Here is a 22,307-nt window from a genome sequence, read left to right on the forward strand (position 1 = left end):
CTCATCGCCATTCGTGTTTCACTCGGAAGACAGAGTATAAACCTCTAAGTGTATGAACAGGATCTCCTCAGTCAGCCCTCCCTCCCTGGGGTGGTCAGCTGGGGACCACACAGGCTGGGTGCCCTCACCTCTCCCTCCCACCCCCAGGTGTCTTGGAAGCCTTGGGTTATGTTCCCAACCCTGCCCTTGGGCGAATCAGTCCCTCTGGATCTTGGTTTCCTCATCTGTAAAATGGGACCGAGGTGGTGATTATCAGAAATAACCTGTGCGAAGTGCTCAACGCAGGACCCGCTGCCTTCTAAGAGTTTGATAAATGGTAGCTATTATGATCTCAGATTTCAGGGTTCTCAAAGATTGTTTCCTGGCTCGTGAGATTCTGAGATGCTTTGGTTTCCCAAAATTCTGAGTTGGTTTGTTTCCACTGTTCTGTGGAGAGTCCTCGATCACGGAGGTTCTGTTACACGCGCCCTGCCTCTCATTGTCTTCACCCCTACTTCTCCCAACCCTTGAGCCCGGAAGTAGGGCAATGGGCGGAGAGGGCTGGGCTGCTGCCTTGTCGTGGCCCACATTCAGAGCTGTGGCAGCCCAGGGCCCCAGAGCCACGTTGCAACCGGGATACCAGCCTCCAGGCCCCAGGCCTGCGTCATCCCAGTGCCCTTGGCCAGGGCCCCCTGGGCAGGCACCAAGGCTGCTGCGCCTCCAGGTAGAGAAATGGGCAGGGCCAGCTCTGCTAAGGGCTGGGTGGTGACGGGAGGCTGCTCCAGGCTTGCGGGATAGAGTCCGTGGCCCAGCTCCGCACCTAAAACGGAGGAGCAAGTCTTAGAGGATCAGGACCGTCGCGGGTACATCGGGGGGAGACGGGTGGTCCTGGAGCCTTCAGCTGCAGCCAGCGCTTCCCTCAGGTTTTGCGGGAGGGGCTGTGGCCAGGCCGACGGGCTGGGCAGGGTTGGCGGGAAAGGAAGATCAAGGTCTCTCCTGGAGTGAAGTACATTCTTTTATTAGCACAAAACAACAACGCAGCAGCCCCCAGGCTCGAGAATAAGTTAAGGCACAGAACAGGCAAGGGACGAGTTTCCCGGGCCTGGGTAGTGGGCAAACTTCCTGAGCAAACTTCGAGGGGGCTGGGGGCTCGAGGGTCCTGCAGTCCTTCCCTTGAGATGAGGAAACCAGAGCGGGGCGGGGCCGAGGAGCGCCCCCTGGGGCCGCTCGCAGGCGAGGCTGGATCCCCGCGGTCGGCCCGAGGCTCACTTCTCAAAATAGGGCAAGTAGAAGAACTGGAAGCCCCGGTGGCCCTTGACCGCGCAGTAGATGAAGATCACGTGGTAGACTGCGGGGGCGGGGCCGGTCAGAGCCGAGACCCGCCCCCGGCCCGCCCCCCAGCTCCGCCCCGCCCCTGCCCGGAGCCCTTCCGCACCTCCCGGGACCAACAGCAGGAAGCCGGGCACGAAGAAGATGGCGCTGGAGACACCTGCAGGAGGAGGGGCCGAGTCAAGGCTGGGAGGCACCGGGCGGGACCCAGGGGGGGCGGGTCACTGTCTGGTCAAGTCTCGCTGCGGTCAAAGGGGTCCTTTCCTGCTATGAGGGTGGAAGCAAACTTCCGAGGGGGTTGGGGGCTCGCGGGTCCTGGAGGGGTTTTTCTCTTGTGGGGAAGCCCGCTGCCTGCGGAGGTAGGAGGGGGCGCTCACCTGGCGAGGGGGCCACCTCCAGTCCCACGGCGATCAGGATCAGCGCTGCACACAGATGATCCGCGAGGGTGAGGGGGGGAGGCGGGGGCAGGGGCTGGCGGCAGGGCGGGGAACTCCACCCACCACCCCCAGCAAGGCTTAGGCCCCAGGAGTGTCCCCAATCTGAACTGAAGGTTCCCTAGCCAGAGGACCCTTCCTGGGAAGCTCACCAAGCTCTGTGTTTTCAGAGCAGGGCACCTGGCAGGGCCTGGGAAATGTCTGAAGTGAGATTTTCCTCTGCTCCGTGGTGTGGCCTTTAGTCAATCGACAAACACTTATGGAACACCTGCTGTGTGCCTGGGACTGGGAATCCCACAGGGAAAAGCGAATGAGGTCCCTGCCCTCATGGCCCTTCCCTAGTGGTGCAACCAACAAGAAACTCCAAGCTACAATCCAGTGATGGGGGTGTGGCAGCCCAGAGCAGGCGGCAGGGGGAGCCTGGGGGATCGGGAGGGGCTTCCTGGAGGCGGTAGCAATGACGCTGAGCAGGGGTGGTGACAGCTATAGCAGCTAACATTTAGTTGTTACTTACCAGGTGCTGCCAGGCACTGGGCTAAGCTTGTTACCTGCATTGCTTTATTGTCACCGTGACTGAATGAAACAGGTATTATCATCCCCATTTCACAGAAGATGAAACTGAGACGCAGGGAGCTGCATGTGGAAGGAGGAGGCGCTTGGACTCTGGAGGCTTTGCTATGGGCTTGGTGCAGGCAGAAAAGAAGTGGAATGCTCCGGGCGGAGGGAGCAGCATGGCAAAGGCCTAGAGTCTGGAAGGAACTTGGGGCCTTCCAGGAGCTTCCAGAGTAGAAGACTGGAGAGGCAAGAGCCCGGGCTTGAGGAGTCTGGCAGGGCCTGTAGACCCCAACGAGGGATGTGAACTTTGGCTGAGAACAGTGGGTTTGGGGAAGTCATGGCTGGATCAACTTTTCAGACCTACAGAGTCCTGGGTCCCCGCTTAGAGGATGGGATTGGGGGCGGTGGGGGAGCTGGGCTTTCCAGCAAGGGAGCGATATGGCATGAAGGCTCGAGGGGCCACCATGGACTGTTAGGTGACTTGTGCCCCGTATAGAGCACCTGAAAAAAGGAATGGTGGGGGCTGAAACACTACCTGCCACCCTGGCTTAGGGCTGGCGGCCCTGCCCACTCAGAGGAGGTGTCTTCTAAGTCCTACAAAGGCCCTTTATAGGCCTGGTGATGTCACTGATGTGGGTTTAAATCCCAGCTCATCCACCTCACAGCTGAGGTCTGAGCAAGTCCCTTTACCTGGCTGAGCCTCTGTCCTTATTTCTGGACTGGGATGGTAATAATGCTTGCCCTTGTGGGTACTGGGAGAGAGAATGAAATGGGATAAGGCAGGTGGCCCGTCTGACCAGTGCCCAGCTTGCAGCGGGGACTGGAGAAGTTGGTGGCTCCCTCCCCCCACACGTAGACACTCAGAGCCGAGGCGAGGACGCTGCTCAGCTTTCTGGCTAGGGAACTCTGACCGTGCTGGGAGATGGAGAGCAGCTGCCACGGCTGGGCTGTCCTCACGAGCCCCTCTTGATCCCGACCCTAGGTCCCTGCTGGGGATCCTGATTCCTCAGCCCCGTAGAATGAGTCAGAAAACATCTGGCTGGGAGATCTGTCTGCTCTGGTCTTCGCTTTCCCCATCTGGGCAATAGGTGTACCCGGTGAGGGCCAGGGAGAGGTCCTCCTCAGCTCTCAGACTCCAGGGATGGGGACGCGACAGGTGCTCCGTGGGTCGGGCCGGCAGGGTGCTCAGCATCCCTGTTGACGGGGATGGGCATATCCCTGAGCACTTGTCTCTGTACTGGTTCTGGGTCACGGTCCCACCTCTCACTTTCTGTGTGACCTCCGTAAGGCCGAAAATAAGCCTACCCTGCGGCTGGCTTGAAGTAGCCACAGAATAAATGGTAGCTGTTGTTCTTTTGCTCGCTGAGGGATTAAATGGCTAAGTTAAAAAAAAAAGTTTGGAGCATGGGACCAGGCTCCATTTTCCACTACGTGTGATTTCCTGGCTGTGTGTCCAGGAGACCGGGCCTGCTCCTCTTAAGGCCTCAGTTTCCTCACCTGTAAAATGGGGGTGGGGTGATGGCAGTCAGCTGGATGTAGGGAGGCTCCGTGTGCCAAGGGGGACCCGGACCCTGCACGAAGGGAGGACGGCGCCCTCACGGGGGTAGGCAGGGGACCCACAGGGGCACTCACCCAGCCCCAGCAGCAGGAGTAGGAAGGAGGCCAGCACTACCCGGCGGTTCTTCTGGATCAAAGGGTGTTGCGTCCAGCTGGGGGGCAGGACAGCAGGATGAGTGTGAGAAGCGACAAGAGCCCCACCCTCTCCCATCACTCTTCCCCACCCAGAGGACTGAGGGGGAAAGCCAGGGCTGCCTGTTCGGGGTCACAGACTGCAGGTGGCTTAAGCAGGGCAGGCTCTCACCTGCAGCAGGCATGGTAGGATCGCTGGGTGCTGTTGCTGATGGTGCTGAAGGACCACTGGGAGCTGCGGATGGACGTTCGGCCGGAATCCCTGCTGGCCAGGTGGGCCCAGGGAGAGGCAGGGCAAGTGATCAAGGGTCATAATGACGTGGTGGGGCTTGGTACAGGGATTAGGATGGGTGTCCCTGCGGGATAGGGGGCACTGAGAGGGGACAGAGTGAGGAGGATTCAAGGGCTGGGGTCTCTGCAGGACCGAGGATGGAAAAAACCTGCAGATTCGAGCTAGGGATTCCTGCAGGACAGATGACCTGGGGGAAGGTAGGGGCTAGACCAGGCTAGGGGTTTTCTGCAGGAGAAAGAGCCTGGTGGGGGGGTGGGGGGGGGTGAGGCTGGCACTGGGGTAGGGTGACCCTGCAGGACAGGGGAGCCCATGAGGGGCGTGGGGATCAGGCTAGGAATCCTTGTAGGACAGGATGTGACAGAGCTGAGTAGTGTGAGGTGGGAAACTGGCCAGGGACCTTGGGGAAAGGAGCCAGGAGCAGGGTTAGAGGCGTAGGCCGGGTCCCCACCTGGCCCTGACCTGATGCTGACTCCCCCATCCGGCTCCGGAGAGGCTTGGGCTGCATCCTCATCATTCTCCAGGTTCTATTCCAGAACACAGGGCTCAGAGGGGTTACTGGGCCCAGGCCCTTCCTCCTCCCTTCTCAGGGAGAGGAGAGCAAGCCCACACAGCTGTTTGCCTGGCCGCTTGACAGCTGCTCACCTGGCCCTCCACCCTCCCCGCAAAACGGGTTTGATGATTCACAGAAACTGAAACCCAGGTAGGAGGTGGGTGTGTGTGTGTGTGTGTGTGTGTGTGTGTGTGTGTGTGTGTGTGTGTGTGTGCTGGTTGAGGGCTCCCAGCATGGTCCCAGGGCCAGGAGCGCCCCCAAGTTTGGGAGTCAGGGTGGAGCTTTCAGAATGGTATTTCAGGGGCCCAGTATGGAGGCTCCGGATTTGGAATGCCACAGGGCAAAAGTCCTGGTTTTCAGGTTTGGGGCGCAGAAATCTGATACAGGCTCGAATAAAAGGATCTTGGGGGAAGTCCCTCAGGGAGATTGGAGATTCCCAGTTTAGTGGGAGTCAGGGCATGGGTAAGGACTCATCAGGTGAGTGAGGGCCTCCAGCTCTGGGGTAGGGGAGTGGGGGCGGGGGCAGGATGGGGTGGGGACTTCCAGAACAGAAGCGGGAGAGTGGAAGGCTCGAGGGTCTGCTCCGGAGTTTGGGCAAGATCTGGTTCAGGGACAAGAAGAGCTCTCTAGCCCAGCGGGGAAAGAGGGCGTTGGGTCCCGACCCAGGATAAGTGGGGACACCGGGTGGGATTTCCAGCTGGGGCTAGGGGAAGAACTCCCGGGTTCGGTGGCTGGGGACCAAAATCAGAATTGGGAGGGTCTGGGCCCCTAGGGCCTTGAATCAGTGGCTACGTAGGTAGGGGCGTCTAGACAGATTTTCCCTTGAGTTGGGGTTCTCCAAGGTCCGGCCTCGGCCTGGGGTACCCCCCGGACCCGGGCTGGGGTTGAGGTGGGCCGGGCCGTTCACCTGGTAGCGCAGCCGGGACTGCTTGTCCTCGTCGGCCACCTCGAACCGGGCTCGGCGCTCGAAGTGCAGCGGCCCGAAGCGGGCGACCCCGCTGAATTCGGGCCCCGGGCCCGCGTCCTCCAGGGACAGCTCGAAGGCGTCATCGATGCTGAACTGGGGCCGGGCGGCGCTCATGGCCCCGGCCCGCTCAGGAGCCCTGCGCCGCCGCCATCCGAGCCCGCCAGCCCCGAGCGCCGCGGCCCCGCCCCCGCACGCAGGCCCCGCCCCGTGCTGTAGGCTTAGGACTGCGACTCTCCGGCGCCCCGGCCGAGGCCCCGCCCCCACGTAACGGCCCCGCCCCTGCTCGCCCTCGGCAGGCCGGAGCTGCCGAGCGCCGAGCGGGCCAGTGGGCGGGCCCTCCTTTGGGGACGGCGCAGAGTTTCCGGCGCCTCCCAGCGGCCGCCTACGCGAGCCACAGCGGGTGCAGCGCTCGCTCGCTTGCAATTCGTAGGCCTGTGTCTTGGGCTTGGAGGGGCACCCCAGGCCCGAGATGGAGCGTTGCGCGTCCCAGCCTGCGCCTCGAGTGCCAAGGAGACTCCTAGGACCAGACTGTGTTCCCACCTTGACTCACCGCGGCTCTGCACCGGTTGGGTATTCTCACCATAGCAGGTGTGGATTCTGAGGCTCAGAAAGCTTATGTGGCTTCCACTCCGATCCAGTCTCCACTCAGCAGCCAAAGTGATCTTTTAAAATATATCTCATCTTTTTCTCTGTGTATCACTATTAAGGAAAACAATGTTTTGTTTTTAAAGTATGCTGCTAAGTCACTCTGTACGAAACTGTCTCTTGGTTTTCCATTGTGTTTAGAATAATATCTGAGCTCTTTTTGACTAAGGTCTACAAAGCTGTGAATGATCTGTTCCTCGCCTACATCTTCAATCTCCTCAAGCCCCCTCTGCCCCTCTTTCACCTACCCAGCCACACAGGCCAAACTCATTGTCACCTCAGGGCCTTTGCACATGCTGTTCCCTATGCCTGGAAAGCACTTAACCTTGCTCTTTCACAACTGGGTCCTTTCATCATCTGCATCCCTGCTGGAAAGTCAGGTGTCAGAGATGCCATCCGTGATGATGCAATCTAAAGTCAGTATCACATTACACGGCACTTATCGGAGGGTAACTTATGTTACACTGTTTTATTCACCAGCGTGTCCACAGTGCCCAGAACAGTGTTTGGCCCTGAGTAGATGCTCGTTAAATATTTGTGGACGAAATGAATGAATGCTTTGCCCAAATCCCCAGTGCTTACAGGTGGTAGAACTGGGGCTGGAACCCAAGCTCCCCTGGTTCCAGGGATGCTCGTCCCCCACCCACCACACTTCATTGTATGACCTCATGGGCAGAGTTGACTCTTGCCTCCTCCTCGGTTTGTGACGCATCACCACTGTAAACAAGGCCCCTCTCGGTGTGCTCAGGCAGCTTCCTTGAATCCTGTCTGGTTCTCTTCTATACATGGCTTGGCTCCTATATGGATGCTTGCAATTTACAAACATGCTGCCGTGTGTAAGACTCATCCTGTTTACGGTTTTACACTCAACACTAATGTTTTCCACATGCATCTCATTTGTTACTTCTGCCAGTTGCATGTAATATGCCACGCCGAGCATCCAGTACTCTTAGTATGCCCCACACCCTTCAGTGATGCACCCCTTAGCTTGGCCTCAGTGCCCCTGTCACATACGTCACTGCTGCGAACACCTGTCTTCAACTGTCTCCTTATGGACGGTGGGAGAATTCTCCTCGAAGTGGGACTTCCAGGCCACAGGGTACACGCACCCTCGGCTTCACAAAGCACCGACGATGCTCTCCTGGGTGGCTGTTGGAACTTCCACACTTACCGCGAGGGTTCTGGTTTGCCATCAGCACTTGGCTTTCCAGTTTTCTGATGCCTGCTAATCTGACGAATCTGAAGCGGCTCCTAACTTCCATCTGGGTTCTCTTGATGACTAGGGAATTTGAATAGCTCTTCGTGCACTTGGCAGTCACGGTGGTTCCCTCTTCTGTGAATTGTCTCTTTGGGGAGCCTTTGTCTATCTTTTCTATTGGGTTTCTAGCCTTCTTTCTACTGATTTGCATGTCTACACACAGCTAAGTATCAGTGCTTTGGTGTTGCACATATCTCTTTGTCTCCTTACTTTGTCCGAGTTTCCCTTCGTTAACAATGCTCGGAGTCCTGGGGTGGAGTGCAGGCTTGGGCCCACGTCCCACGGGGGCGTTCTCCGTGAGCGCAGCCTTGGCTCCCGCCGGACCCCCCACCGATGGATGATGGGGGCTCTGGATGCCAGCACTGCCCTGGAGTGGCTCTGGGATGGGGCCACACACCTGCGGCAGGATCCACACCCCTGCCACCCTCCACTTGAGTTCTCTCCACATTTCTATTTGAGGACTTCTCTAAAGCCAGTGATGTCAAAGGACGAGGGCCTAAGACTTTCCACGAACAGCTGACCCTTCTATGTCTCCCGCTTTCTCATCCTTCTACTTCTGCTTTTTGCGTTGCAGAGCCCCTCCTACAAGTATGAGAAGAAAAGAAAGAAAAGTGAAAGAAAGAAAAAAGAGAGAGAGAAATACCACTGGCCCAGGGTAGAGATGCCCACGGACAGGTTCCTGGCGGACCCAGAGTGAGGACGGCTGCTCAGAACCCGTGTCTCCAGTCGCATTGCAAACGCCCCGGCAGCAACACGCAGGAGGAAGACTCTGGCAGCGACCACAGCAAACCCTCGCCTCCCACGGACACTGGCACAAACAGGCAAATCCCCCAAGGATGGATTGGGTCCACGGGATGCGGACTAGGTTATAGGAAAGTGGTGCTAAATATCTCACTGTGTTCCCAGCTTCCATTGAGGGCAGGACCAGACTAGAAACTGTGTAAACTTCCAAGAACGTGGCCTTGCTTGGCATGTTCACGGGTCGTTTGACCCATGATATACATGGGACTAAACCCTCGACTCATGATTTTCTACAGCATATCACTAATCAGCAAAATAAAGAACAAGAGTTTTCAGGCCACTTTCAGCCTTGAAAGTGTGCTGCTTTTTTTTTTTTTTAAAGTTTATTTACTTATTTTGAGAGAGACAGAGGCAGCACAAGCGGGGGAGGGGCAGAGAGAGAGGGAGAGAGAAGTCTTAGCAGGCTCCCTGCTGTCAGCTTAGAGTCCGATGTGGGACTCGAACTCACGAAGCGTGGGATCGTGACCTGAGTTGAAACCGAGAGTCAGATGCTCAACTGAGTGAGCCACCCAGGTGCCCCGAAATTATTCCTCTTTAACATTTGTTAAAAACGACATCATGTTGGGGCACCTGGGTGGCGCAGTCGGTTAAGCGTCCGACTTCAGCCAGGTCACGATCTCGCGGTCCGTGAGTTCGAGCCCCGCGTCGGGCTCTGGGCTGATGGCTCGGAGCCTGGAGCCTGTTTCCGATTCTGTGTCTCCCTCTCTCTCTGCCCCTCCCCCGTTCATGCTCTGTCTCTCTCTGTCCCAAAAATAAATAAAAAACGTTGAAAAAAAAAATTAAAAAAAAAAAAAACGACATCATGTTTTCTTGCCCCCCACCCACGGGTGCAAGAGGTTTTGTGTATTTTTTTTAACTAATTCATTAATTCCTTTTAAAGATTTTATTTTTAAGTAATTTGTACACCCAACACGAGGCTGGAACTCACAACCCCAAGATCAAGGGGTCACATGTTGTACTGACTGAGCCAGACAGATGCCCCTGTGAGAGGTTTAAACTTACTTTTTCTCATGGGTCAGCCCTGGTTTGACTTTTGGTCAGAAACGGGTTAAACTGGGAGGTGTTTTTTTCTGTCTTAAACAGGTCATCCCAGAAGAGCTTTTTTTTGGTTTGTTTTTAATGTTTATTTTTGAGAGAAAGAGAAAGAGAGAGCACAAGAGGGAGAGGGACAGAGAGAGGGGGACAGAGGATCTGAAGAAGGATCTGTGCTGATAGCAGTGAGCCCGATGCGAGGCTGGAACTCACAAACCGTGAGATCATGACCTGAGCCAAAGTTGGACGCTCAACGGACTGAGCCACCAAGGCGCCCCAGAAGAGCTTTTATTTAATGTCCATTTATTTTTTGAGAGAGACACAGAGACAGAGCACGAGTGGGGGAGGGGCAGAGAGAAAGACAGACAGACAGACAGACAGACAGAATCCAAAGCAGACTCCAGGCTCTGAGCTGTCAGCACAGAGCTTGACACGGGGCTTGAACCCACGAATTACGAGATCATGACCTGAGCTGAAGTCGGACGCTTGCCCGACTGAGCCACCCAGGTGCCCCTGGAAGAGCTTTTTAAAAAAACAGTGCTTGTTTATTCTTTCCATACCTTAGTCTAGTATGTTTTTATGGACCACCTGCCAGAAGTCCCTTTACTCCCGGTGTCTCAAACCTGATCCGGAAGTCTGCTTCCTGAGGGATAACTTCACCCTTCCCGATAGTTTCATCATCTTTCCGGGCTTGTTCTCGGTCGAAGCAGAGGGGCAGCTGGCACGCCCCTTCCATTGTGGATCTAGGATCTCTTCATGGTAGTACTTGGCATATTCCTTAGCTTTCTCTAAACTCGTACTCCAGGCCAACTCAAAACACAAAAACCTGTGGACATACATGGAAAATGATAACTGGTCCTGTTTGGTTCCCTCTTTTTGTCTGTTTTGCTCACAAGCCATATAGGTCTGATTGTTGGCAGTATCGTCGGAGTTGGGTGTCTGGGTCCAAATAAAGGTAGCTGCTGACTGCTGCCTGGTTTGTTTTGTGGACTAGGACCTAGAGGACCCAGGATTGTCTCACAAGAGTTCAACGTCCACTTCAAAGGCACCAGGAAAAGAGGTAGATCAAGCCATTTGCAAACAAAAATTTACTGCGTTTCCTTCCAAAGCTTTGTGAATTTGTAAAAGAAGGAAGGAAGGAAGGAAGGAAGAAAGGGGGGAGGGAGGTTAAGTGGCTGACTTTGGCTCAGGTTATGATCTCGCGGTTTGTGAGTTCGAGCCCCGCATCAGGCTCTGTGCTGACAGCTCAGATCCCGGAGCCTGCTTTGGATTCTGTGTCTCCCCCTCTCTCTGCCCCTCCTCTGCTTGCACATGCTCTCTCTCTCAAAAAATAAACATTAAAAACTTTTTTTAAATATTCAGTTCATTTTTGAAAAAGAAATCGGACAATATATTCATTTTGTTCTGCTTCTACTTTATACAAACCTTCATTAAAAGAAAGAAAAACAATCCTCCGTTTTATATATTCAAGTCCATCAGGTTTGTGTTCTTTGAGTTTTGTTTGAAGTGTTTCCTCCTCCCAAGGTTATAAAGATATTCTCCAGTGTCGTATTCTAGTGGCCTGATAGTTTTGTTTTTTTAAAGTTTATTTATTTTGACAGAGAGGGAGGAAGGGAGGAGCAGAGAGAAGAGAGAGAGAGAGAGAGAGAGAGAGAGGGAATCCCAAGAAGGCTCAGCTCTATCAGTGCAGAGATCCATGCGGGGCTGAGTCCACGCGGAACTCATGAACTTCGAGACCATGACCTGAGGAAAAATCAAGAATCGGAGGCTTAACCGGCTGAGCCACCCAGGCGCCCCTGGCCCGATAGTTTTACTAAGTGTCACAATAAGATAGTTCACGGAACCTGGAGCCAGACCACTGGAATACTGGTCTTCTTACCAGTGTTGGGATTTGGAGGGCCAGGACTAGTGTAAAAAAATTAAGTGGATACCAAAAGATCCGGTAAGCAAGGTCAATAATACTTCAACGCATTGTTTTTCAAAGTCAGATTTAAGGCGAAAACACACGATGAACAAAATATCAACAATTCAAATAAAGATACAAATTGACTTTGCACAGCTCACATCCTTCACCTCACCCTCATCCAGCCGTGAGCAAGTTACATAAATTCTCTGTGCCTTCGGTTCCTCATTTGTCAGATGGAGGTAATAATAGCATTTCCTTCATAGCATTCATTTAGCATTAAATGATTTCCTGCACAGTAACGGGCACGGCGCATATGAGCACTCGATCAATGGTAGGTATCACAATTTATATTAAGATCCTTAAGGCCACAGATTCTGTCTCTGGATGTGGTGCAAGAAGGGATCCAGATGTGTTTCAACGTAGAGTGAGCCAGTTTTCCCAGCATCGCCGACCAATCAGTTCTTTCTCCCTCGGAACTGTGGTCCCACTTTTATCATACAAGTATGCAGTTTTAAGCTCTCCTTTGGTTCCTTTCATCTGCTTGACTAATTCTCAGTCGGTATCACATGCTATTGATTATTATGGTTTACAGTGGTTTTTGTTTGTTTCAGAGAGAGAGAGAGAGAGAGCATGAGTGGGGGAGAGGGGCAGAGCGAGAGAGACAGGATTTCGAGCAGACCCCGTGCTCAGCTCGGAACCTGATTCGGAGCTCGATCTCATGACTGCGAGATCGTGACCTGAGCTGAAATCAAGAGTGGGACGCTTAACTGACCAAGCCACCCAGGCGCCCCATACGGTGTGGTTTAATAGGACAGGGCAAGCCCCGCCCCCTCCCACCTTTGGTCATCTTTTGCAAACTTGACCTAACTTTTTATGAACCTTTATTCTTCTAGAGAAATATTGTAAAAGTGTTTTCCAAGTTCTTCAGAAACCATCTTAATTTTCACTGGGATTTCAATTAAATTTCTAGATTGATATCAGAAGAAATCACAGCTTCAAATGTTAAGCTCTTCTAATCATTAAAAAAGTATGTCACTTCAGTTATTCGTGTCTTCTTTTATGTCCTTAAATTTTTTCGCTCCGCAAAGCTCAAGGCTGTGTTTTTACTTCTGAAATGCTTTCTGACTTTTATTGCTCTCGTGAGTGGCATCTTACGTTCTATTACATGTTTTAGTGAGTTATTGTTGGTTTGAAGAGTGTTGTTAACTTTTGGTAGCTTTATTTTATATCCCTGCAACACTGAAGAATTCTCTAATTTGTTAAAAAAGTCTGCCCATAGATCCTGTTGGATTTTCTATGTAGATAGAATCACTCTCACAATTTCTTTTTCTTGATTTATTGCTTTGGCCAGGACTTCTTTTTTTTTTTTTAATTAAAACAATTTTTTTTTAACATTTATTTATTTTTGAGAGACAGAGAGAGGCAGAGTATGAGCAGGGGAGGGGCAGAGAGAGAGGGAGACACAGAATTCAAAGCAGGCTGCAGGCTCCGGGCTGGCAGCACAGAGCCTGAGGCGGCCCGAACTCACAAACCATGAGATCGTGACCTGAGCGGAAGTTAGGCACTTAACTGACTGAGCCGCCCAGGCGCCCCTGGCCAGGACTTCTAATACTATGCTGAACAGTATTGTTGGTAGCATTCCTTGCCTTGTTCCTGATATTGAAAGGAATGTGGGGCTAAATGGGTGATGGGTATTAAAGAAGGCACTTGTTATGATGGGCACTGGGTGTGAATCCCTAAATCCTACTCCTGAAACCAGTATTACACTGTAAGTTAACTAGAATTTAAGTAAAAATTTGAAACAAAAAAAGAAGCGTGAATACTTATTCCATCATACTTAATCACATATGGCTTTTTATCATTCTGAGAAAGCTCCTCTTTTTTCCTAACTGTAAGTTTTTATCAAAAATAGTCACAGAACTTCATCAAATGCCTTTCCTGAATATTTTGAAATAGCCATATGAGTTTTCTCCTTCAGGTCACTGATGTGATGAATTGCAATGATACATAATCCTAATGTTAAACCATTCCTTTGTCACTGGAATGAGCTGTACTTGATCTTGATGCTTTTAATTTTTTTTCTGAAAAAAATTAATTTTTAATTGTGAGGAAATACGCATAACATAAAATTTGCTATTTTAAACTTTTGTTTTGTTTTAGAGACAGAGAGAGTGCGCACACAAGCGGGAGAGGAGCAGGGAGGGAGAGGGAGAATGAGAATCTTAAGAATCTGAAGTAGGCTCATCAGTGATGAGCCTGACTTGGGGCTTGATCACAGGGCTTGTGAGATCACGAACTGAGCTGAAATCAAGAGTCCAGAGCTTAACAGACGGAGCCATCCAGGCGCTCCTATCTGAAACATTCTTAAATGCACAGTTAAGTAGTGTTAAGTATATTCACACTGTTATACGACCAATCTCTAGGACTTTTGCATATTGTGAAACAAGTTCTGTATTCATAAAACAACAATTCTCCATTTTCCCTTCCCCCAGCCAACCACTGTTCGACGTCGTATGAATTTTTTTTTAAGTTTATTTATTTATTTTGAGAGAGAGAGAGGGAGCAGGCAAGGGGCAGAAAGAGAGAGAGCGAGAATCCCAAGCAGGCTCCACACTGTCAGCACGAGCCTGATGTGGGCTTGAACTCAGGAGCCATGAGATCATGACCTGAGCGGAAACCAGGAATCCGAGGAGGACGCTTAACCCACTGAGCCACGCAGACGCCCCCACCTCCCCCGCTCCCCCCGCCCCCTAACTTGTCTTTTCGAGAATGACTTTCACTTAGCATATTGATGCCTTTTTATATACACTAGTGGATTCAATTAGCCTAATATCTCAATTAGTCTTTTCCACATCTACGCTTATCAGTAAAAATACTTTCCTTGTCTTGTGGTATCCTTACCTGGTTCAGGAACAATCAAGGTTAAACTCAGCTCATAAAATATATTGGTCACCTTTTCCACTTTTTCTATTTTCTGTAACGATGTGTATAAAATACAGACTACTTGTTGCTTCAAAATTTGGCAGAACTTGCCTATAAAACTTCCTGTGTTGGTAAAACGCAAAAACCAAGCAAACAAAGCACATTTCCTTTTCCGCTTTGAGGTCCCACCTCTCTAGGGGGACTTGTTGTGGGAAATGAATCACAGTAAATATCTGAAGCCTTTAGCACCTGGCTCAGAAGGGAGGGACAATAATCCTTCCCAGTTAGGAGGATACGATGAAGGTCCGGCTCAGACCTCAAGACAGTCCCCTTACTGGGTTACCTTGACATTGGGAGAAGACTCCTACCGCTATTGTTCACGGCTAGTTTCCAGAGGCCGAGGGAAACCTTGCTTTAGCCCACAAAGTACCTCACTTCCCTCAGTTATGTATTTCCTAATATTTAATGTGCACCTACTGTGTGCTTGTCACTGTGGATTCAGTGGACGACACACTACTCCCGAGCCCACAAGGGGCTCTCACAGTCTCTTGGGAGTTTACTGTACTCCCAGGAACACTGAAGCCCTCCCTCCCTTCCCTCTTACTCCTCGTTTTATTTGTAATTTTTCACTTATCTATTTTTAAAGAGAATAATCCAGGACGCAAAAGTCACCATTGTGCTAGAGATGCAAAAAGAAAAGGCCTGAAAAGAATACACAATAATAGTAGTTTTAGGGAGTGGCGTTGCGGATGGGGTCCTCCCATTCTCCGAGCCCTGTAATGTTGTCCAACTACTACAACTTTAAACGGGCTGGCGGGGGGCGAGGCCCACAACCACTCGCGAGGGCCGGTCCAAAGCCACACAAGGACGCAACTGCAAGGGACGCCCCGCCCCGCCCCGCCCCGCCGGGCAGACCCTGGCCCCGCCTCCCTGACGGACCCCGTCCCTCCCCCAGAGGGTCTCAGGCCCCGCCCCTGGGTGACGCGCGCGCTCGGCCGCCGCGCAGACAACCAATCACCGTCCGCTTCTACGTTTAGTCCCTTTTTGGCGTCCGCCCTCAGCCAAAATGGCGCCGTCTCGGAAGTTGCCGAAGCGCTAGAAGTTGCCGAAGCAGGTCCGGAAGCTGCCGAACGGGTCCGGAAGTTACCGAAAGAGAGCAGCGGGGAAGAAGGATGGCGGATCTCATCGCAAGACTCCGGGAGGACGGGATCCAGAAGCGTGTGATACAGGAAGGCCGAGGAGAACTCCCTGACTTTCAGGATGGAACCAAGGTTCGTGCCTAGCCCCCTCCCCTCAACCCTTCTGCGGCGCGGTGCGCATGCGAGGCGGGAGGAGGCCTTAGGCGAGAGGTTGCGCATGCCCAGATAGTAGTGGCCGGTGACCCTACTGCTCACATGCCGAGCTCGACGCTGGTTGGTCTGAATTTCAGTACGGGGTGAATTTGGATACGTCTGCCTCGCCCCGTGGCTCGGCCGTGTGGCTGCATTGGTCGGGGAGGCCGTCAGTCATCGTAAGAACGTTGCAGGGGTTTGGCCTCAGTGTCTAAGCCGACCCGGAGCTGGAGGAGACCCGGAGCAGGAAACCTGGGACCTTGGAGGTGCCCCAGGACTGGGGAAGGGAGCCCGGGGCCTCCGGGTTGTAAGGTTGAAGTTCTTGTATAGATAGGAGGGCCTACTGAAAACAGTTAAACCAGCTCGCATTGTTTAGATGGGAAAAGTGAGGCCCCAGGGCACGCAAACCCATTGAATATGCCCAGAGGTCAGGTCTGCCAGACGAGAGCCTTTCGGCAGCTGTAAGTGATGTTGCTCAGGACGGACAAGGGCTGGGACTAGGGCTCGGAAGGTAAAGAACCTACCACCCTCCTCCTTGGTACATCCAGTCCTCTTTGATCCCCTCCCCCAGACAACCTATGCCTCCGGGCTTCCGTGCTTCTGCTCAGGCAGGTCCCTCCTCCTGGAGTGCCTTTCCCGGTTGCCACTTGTCTGTAGAGTAAGGAGCTTCCCAGGGGCAGCCCCTGGGCCCAGCAGAGCAGCCACACAGAACATGCACAGGGAGAGAAAGATCAAAGATCCTGGCCTAGACTGAGGACACCATAAGTCAGAGCAGCTGTGAATGAACACACGCTCCTGGGGTAGAACTGTGCCAAGGTTGGGCGGGTAAAGATCCTAGCCTGGCTCGGTGTGAGTGCCCTGAAAGCAGAGGGGAGCTGCATGGTTCTGGTGATCAGTTATATTGAGAGGGATCGTTTCTGAGCGGAGAGAAGAGGTGTGGGTGTGGATGCATGCTCCCGTGGGCCGGGGGGTTGATGGCCTTGAAGAAGGTCCTGGTTATTAAATAACAATCCCCAGGTTAGATTGAATGCTACTAGTGCACTGTGCTAAATGCTACACAAGTTTATTTCCTTCCATTCCCACAATGTGGGATAGGTACTGTTGTTGACGTGGGCTTCTCTATGTCCTGCCAAGGGTTCAGTCTTCAGATTTCTTCTCTCTGCACTCACCACCAGATGATTTCCCCCAGGCTCATCTCTAAAAAACTCTCAGGCGTCTGGGTGGCTCAATTGGTTAAGCGTCCGACTTCGGCTCAGGTCATGATCTTGTGGCTCTGAGTTCAAGCCCCACGTTGGGGTCTCTGCTGTCAGCCCCAGAGCCCGCTTTGGATCTTCTGTCCCCCGCCTCTCTCTGCCCCTTCCCCTCTTGTGCACGTGGTCTGTCTCAGAAATAAATAAACATTTAAAACATAATAGTAGGGGCGCCTGGGTGGCTCAGTCCATTGAGCATCCAACTTTGGCTCAGGTCATGATCTCGCAGTTCATGGGTTCGAGCCCCACATCGGACTCTGTGCTGACAGTTGGAGCCTGGAGCCTGCTTCGGATTCTGTGTCTTCCTCTCTCTCTCTGCTCCTCCCCCATTTGCACTCTGTCTCTCTTGCTCTCTCAAAACTAAATAAACATTAAAAAAAGTAAAAATAGGGGCGCCTGGGTGGCTCAGTCGGTTGGGCGTCCGACTTCAGCTCAGGTCATGATCTCACGGTCCGTGAGTTCGAGCCCCGCGTCGGGCTCTGGGCTGATGGCTCAGAGCCCGGAGCCTGTTTCCGATTCTGTGTCTCCCTCTCTCTGCCCCTCCCCCGTTCATGCTCTGTCTCTCTCTGTCTCAAAAATAAAATAAACGTTAAAAAAAAAAAAAAAAAAAAAAAAAGTAAAAATAAGAAATTCTCCTTGCCCGGACTACTCCCACATGTGTATTTCTTTTCTTTTCTTTTCTTTTCTTTTCTTTTCTTTTCTTTTCTTTTCTTTCTTTCTTTCTTTCTTTCTTTCTTTCTTTCAATGTGAAGCTATCTTTTTAATTTATTTATTTTGAGAGAGCACACACATGTGCACATGCTTGTGTGTGTGTGGGGGGGGGGGCGGGCAGAGAGAGAGGAAGAGAGAGAATCCCAAGCAGGCTTTGCACCATGAGCCCGGAGCCTGGAGCCCAACTCGGGGCTCGATCTCACAAACCTGAGCCAAAATCCGGTAGGATGCTTGACCGACTGAGCCACCCAGGCGTCCCCCACATGTGTATTTCTGGCTGCACCTCTTCCTTAAACCTGCTCCCAAATCACCATCTCCGCTTGGATGTCTGGTCAGCAGCTCAGATTCACCCACTGCGCCCAAGCCTTCCCCGTCTCAGTTAAGGGCCCCCCGACCTTCTGGTTGCTCAGGCAAAACACCCCCCCAGTCTCTGCGGCCCCTTTAGTTCTCTTCGGTTCCACAAGTCTTCAGAATGCAGCCGGGATCTGACTGCTTCTCACCACCTCTCCCATTACCACCTTGGTCCAGGCCGCTGTTGTCCCCCCAGGCCTACTGTGGTAGTCTCCTAACTCCCCTAACGTCCTCACCACATCCTCCAGGTGCTGCGGGATCCATCCCTGCAGACCCCGGTGACCCCACAGTGCACCCCTCCCCTCGTTCACTCTGCTTCTGCCACACTTGTCTTGATGCTTCTTCTTTTTTTAAATGTTTATTTTTGAAAGAGAGAGAGAGAGGGAGACACAGAACCCGAAGCAGGCTCCAGGCTCGGGGCCGTCAGCGCAGAACCCGACACAGGCCGCGAGATCATGACCTGAACCGAAGTCGAAGCTTAACCGACTGAGCCACCCAGGCGCCCCTGCCTTGATGCTTCTTGAACACACCACACAATCCCACTGCTGCTCTTTTGGCCTAGAAAGTTCACACCCCTTTGTACCCCAGCATCTGTCTGGTGTGCTTTCTTCTGTACTCTGTTCGGATCTCTGCTTATGTTGCCTCCTCAGAGAGTCCCCCCGCTGCCCTGTGTATAGATTCGCCCTGTCTTATTCTGCTGCATTTTATCTTCTGATCCATAACCCTTAGCTCCACTGTTTTGTTTGAGGCTCATCTCCTTCCTTTAGAAGTTCCACGTGAACTCCATGGGCACAGGGTCTTTTGTCTGCTTTACCTACTACTGTGTCTAGCACAGAGCTCAGGCACGTAGTAGGTGCTCAGTAAATATTTGTGGAAACGATATTTGGAGCCAGAGTGCTTGAGATCCCATCCCAGCCCGTCCCCCCCACCACCCAGCCATGTGACTTGGGCCCCTTACTTCCCTCTCTGTGACTTAGTTTCTTCCCCTGGGTGGTGGGCTAAAGGTCAGGTGGTGACCCTCGGGCAAGCCCTGTCCCTTGGCGCTATCTGCAGGCTGAGAGCCGGGCTTGTCCTTGGGGGCTTGGCGGGAGTGTGTGCCCTCGCCTTATCCCACATGTGGCCCGCAGGCCACATTCCACTACCGGACTCTGCACAGCGACAAGGAGGGCACTGTGCTGGATGACAGCCGGGTGCGTGGCAAGCCCATGGAGCTCATCATTGGCAAGAAGTTCAAGCTGCCTGTGTGGGAGACCATCGTGTGCACCATGCGTGAAGGGGAGATCGCCCAGTTCTGCTGCGATGTCAAGGTACCCGATGTCCCGCACCTGCCTGTCGTGTCTGTGCAGTCATCCCCTATTCCCCATCCCAGGGCCTCTGCCCTGGTTAGGCCTCCTCCAACTCCCTCTAGGGCGCCATACCAACGGGACGTTAGGGTCCTGGCCTCTTCTGCCTTCCCCTCTTCGTAGACAGGCTGCAGCCAGGGGATTGTACATGACCCATATGACTCCTTCTTCAGTCCTCTCTGGCTCCTAATCATTGCCAGGCTAGACATACATAAGCTGTAGGGTCTGACCCCTGTCAGCTTTCCCTTCCCACTCACCTCCCTGCCTTTCCTTTCCATCCCCTTCTCAGCCAAGATTCTCCCTCATCCTTCAAAGTGAATTCCTGGGTTCACTACCCCCAGGAAGCCCTCCGTGACTGCCGGTGGTTGGCTCAACACCCTCCCCTGGATCCTCTAACCCCTTATGCCCTGTGTGACCAGGATCTGGTCCTCTACCTGGGTCTGAGCTACAGCAAAGCAGGGATTGGATGTGTTTACCCCCAGCTCAAAATGCTCAGCACCGAGACTTAGGACATGTCTGCCGGCTGGATGTTACTGTAGCAGTCTGCCCCCGCTGCGGACAGTAGGGACCGTGAACGGAGCTGGTTGAACTGGGGAGTCTGGGTCCCATCATCTCAACAGCTGTTCCTAGTGAAAGTCAAAGGCCAGGTCCTCTATGCCTAGAGGTCTCCGCTGAGGGCTTTGAGCCCTACCTTAGGCCCAGCCCTGAGATAGGCCCTGAAGGGGGTGGGGGGGGGGGAGAAGGAAGAGACACTGAGAACAGAACGTAGGGGACCCCAGTAGTGGTGACAAGTCCAGCTTGTGGGCCACACCCCCAGGAAGATGGGGGAAGAGGCATGAATCCCGCTGAACTTGTAAGGGCAGGGAGACGGGTTCACAGGGAGAGGGAGAGTGTGTGTTTGTGTTGGGGTAGGAGGGGTAGGTGCTTGGCTTGGTTTGGTGGCCAGAGAGTGTGGCAAGAGCTGGGGACTTGGCCAGAATAGAAGGCTGGGAGGCCCGGGGACTCCTGAGGGAAAGGCCCTCCTGCGTTGCAACCGGACCGGTTGCTGCCCCTCCTTGGGCTTCAGTGTCCTTTCGAAGGTGGTGGTGGGGCCAGGGGCTGGGCCTCTTGGGCCCGGTGACCAGGTAGCCCCTGCTGACAGAACCCCTGGTGCCCGCTCGCCTTTTTGCAGCACGTGGTCCTGTATCCGCTGGTGGCCAAGAGTTTACGCAACATCGCGGCTGGCAAGGACCCCCTGGAGGGCCAGCGGCACTGCTGCGGGATCGCCCAGATGCACGAACACAGCTCCCTGGGCCATGCCGATCTGGACGCCCTGCAGCAGAACCCCCAGCCTCTCATCTTCGACATTGAGATGCTTAAGGTGAGGGGCCACCAAGCCCCAGGTGCCTCACCAAACCAGCCCTGCCTGGCCTCACCGCGGGACCTGGCCCTGCCGGCCTGCCTGGGGCTGCTGGGCTCAGTGGATGCACTGTTGGGGGCGGGTGTTGGGACAGGACAGGGGTGTTGGTACGAGAACAGCTGGCGGGGCCCCCGGCAGTCCCCGTGGGTGTCCCTCCTGGGGCCCCTCTGCTTCCACCCGTCTCTGTGAGGGTGGGGACTGTCCCCATCTTGTTCACTGTTCTATCCCTGGAACCTGGTAGTGCTCGCCAGGTAGGAGGTGCTCCTAGAGCGTTTGTTTGTTGACTGGTCACCGGATGAGCAAGGGGCTCTGTTTCTGGTATTTAGCGTCCAGAGGCCCGGCCGGCCCAGAGGTCAGGTCTGCGGCCGGAGAAGCGGGGGTGCCCCTGGGGCCGCCCCCTGACTTGGCCGGCGCTCTGGCAGGTGGAGAACCCCGGCACGTACCAGCAGGACCCCTGGGCGATGACGGACGAGGAGAAGGCGAAGGCGGTGCCGGTCATCCACCAGGAGGGCAACCGGCTGTACCGTGAGGGCCACGTGAGGGAGGCGGCCGCCAAGTACTACGACGCCATCGCCTGCCTCAAGAACCTGCAGATGAAGGTGCCGCCCAGAGGCTGTGGTGGAGGGGGCGAGGTGGCGCCAAGGGACCCAGCTCTCAGCATCTCCTGCCCTCTCCCCGCCCCCCCTGCCCCCAGGAGCAGCCTGGGTCCCCTGACTGGATCCAGCTGGATCAGCAGATCACGCCGCTGTTGCTCAACTACTGTCAGTGCAAGCTGGTGGCCCAGGAGTACTACGAGGTGCTGGACCACTGCTCCTCCATCCTCAACAAGTATGACGGTGAGCGCGGGGCACCGGGCTGCACAACTGGGCCTCTGACCGCCCCCCGCCCAGCCGCCGAGCCCCTGCACGAGCCCGCACAGATGTCCTCCACCCAGGCGGGGCCGGGGGCCCTGCTGTGCCAGTGACCTATGAATGTGTCATGGGGTCGGAGGTGTGGTTGGCATCCTCAGGTCGGGAGGGCTCTGCCCCACGAGGGGCCCGTGGTGCCAGAAGTCAGGTCGGATGGCTGGCTGGTCCCCCCCACTCATGCCTTCGCGTGCCTGCTGCCCGCTGGTACCCCTGCAGACAACGTCAAGGCCTACTTCAAGCGGGGCAAGGCGCACGCGGCCGTGTGGAATGCCCAGGAGGCCCAGGCTGACTTTGCCAAGGTGCTGGAGCTGGACCCCGCCCTGGCGCCCATCGTGAGCCGTGAGCTTCGGGCCCTGGAGGCGCGCATCCGGCAGAAGGACGAAGAGGACAAGGCTCGCTTCCGGGGCATCTTCTCCCACTGATGGGGCTCTGCCGGCCCTGCCTGCCCTGCGTTGCCCCCTGCTGCTGCCGCCAGCGCCCCTGCCCCCGCTCCGTCATGCTTCTCTGTATATAAAGGCCGTATTTATCTCTCCCTGGTCCTGCCGGGCTGATTCCATTGCGAGACAGCATTTCCTGGTACTCGGGTGGTCTTGGGAGGCAAAGGATCGGGGTCCTCCCTCTCTGGGCCTCAGTGTCCCCAACAGAGATAAGGAGG

At 54.2% G+C, this 22,307-nt stretch overlaps 2 protein-coding genes across 10 annotated transcripts; one reads left to right on the forward strand and one right to left on the reverse strand.

Annotated features, from left to right (window-relative positions):
* Positions 1 to 973: 973 nt before the first annotated feature.
* TMEM134 (transmembrane protein 134) lies at positions 974 to 5,989 on the reverse strand. Of its 7 annotated transcripts, XM_042905804.1 has the most exons (9): positions 5,736 to 5,971; positions 4,727 to 4,802; positions 4,159 to 4,248; positions 3,930 to 4,006; positions 2,257 to 2,375; positions 1,895 to 1,978; positions 1,686 to 1,730; positions 1,415 to 1,468; positions 974 to 1,327 (listed from the first exon to the last, which is right to left on the reverse strand). In XM_042905804.1, exons 1-9 carry the CDS (start codon positions 5,876 to 5,878, stop codon positions 1,245 to 1,247), a joined length of 771 nt encoding a protein of 256 aa, XP_042761738.1. In that variant the 5' UTR covers positions 5,879 to 5,971; the 3' UTR covers positions 974 to 1,244. The 7 variants fall into 7 exon arrangements, with proteins under 7 accessions (XP_042761738.1, XP_042761739.1, XP_042761740.1 ...); XM_042905805.1 differs by lacking the exon at positions 4,727 to 4,802 and having other exon boundaries at positions 5,736 to 5,989; XM_042905806.1 differs by lacking the exon at positions 2,257 to 2,375 and having other exon boundaries at positions 4,738 to 4,802; positions 5,736 to 5,989.
* A 9,402-nt stretch (positions 5,990 to 15,391) lies between these two features.
* Positions 15,392 to 22,184, forward strand: LOC122199298 (aryl hydrocarbon receptor interacting protein). Of its 3 annotated transcripts, none has more exons than XM_042904219.1 (6): positions 15,392 to 15,630; positions 19,130 to 19,309; positions 20,517 to 20,705; positions 21,167 to 21,343; positions 21,439 to 21,572; positions 21,869 to 22,041. In XM_042904219.1, exons 1-6 carry the CDS (start codon positions 15,532 to 15,534, stop codon positions 21,939 to 21,941), a joined length of 852 nt encoding a protein of 283 aa, XP_042760153.1. In that variant the 5' UTR covers positions 15,392 to 15,531; the 3' UTR covers positions 21,942 to 22,041. The 3 variants fall into 3 exon arrangements, with proteins under 3 accessions (XP_042760153.1, XP_042760151.1, XP_042760152.1); XM_042904217.1 differs by having other exon boundaries at positions 15,393 to 15,630; positions 21,439 to 21,580; positions 21,869 to 22,184; XM_042904218.1 differs by lacking the exon at positions 15,392 to 15,630 and adding an exon at positions 15,752 to 16,201 and having other exon boundaries at positions 21,439 to 21,580; positions 21,869 to 22,184.
* Positions 22,185 to 22,307: the final 123 nt, after the last annotated feature.

The sequence above is a fragment of the Panthera leo genome, chromosome D1, assembly GCF_018350215.1.
Source record: "Panthera leo isolate Ple1 chromosome D1, P.leo_Ple1_pat1.1, whole genome shotgun sequence".
Classification (NCBI taxonomy): Eukaryota; Metazoa; Chordata; class Mammalia; order Carnivora; family Felidae; genus Panthera; species Panthera leo.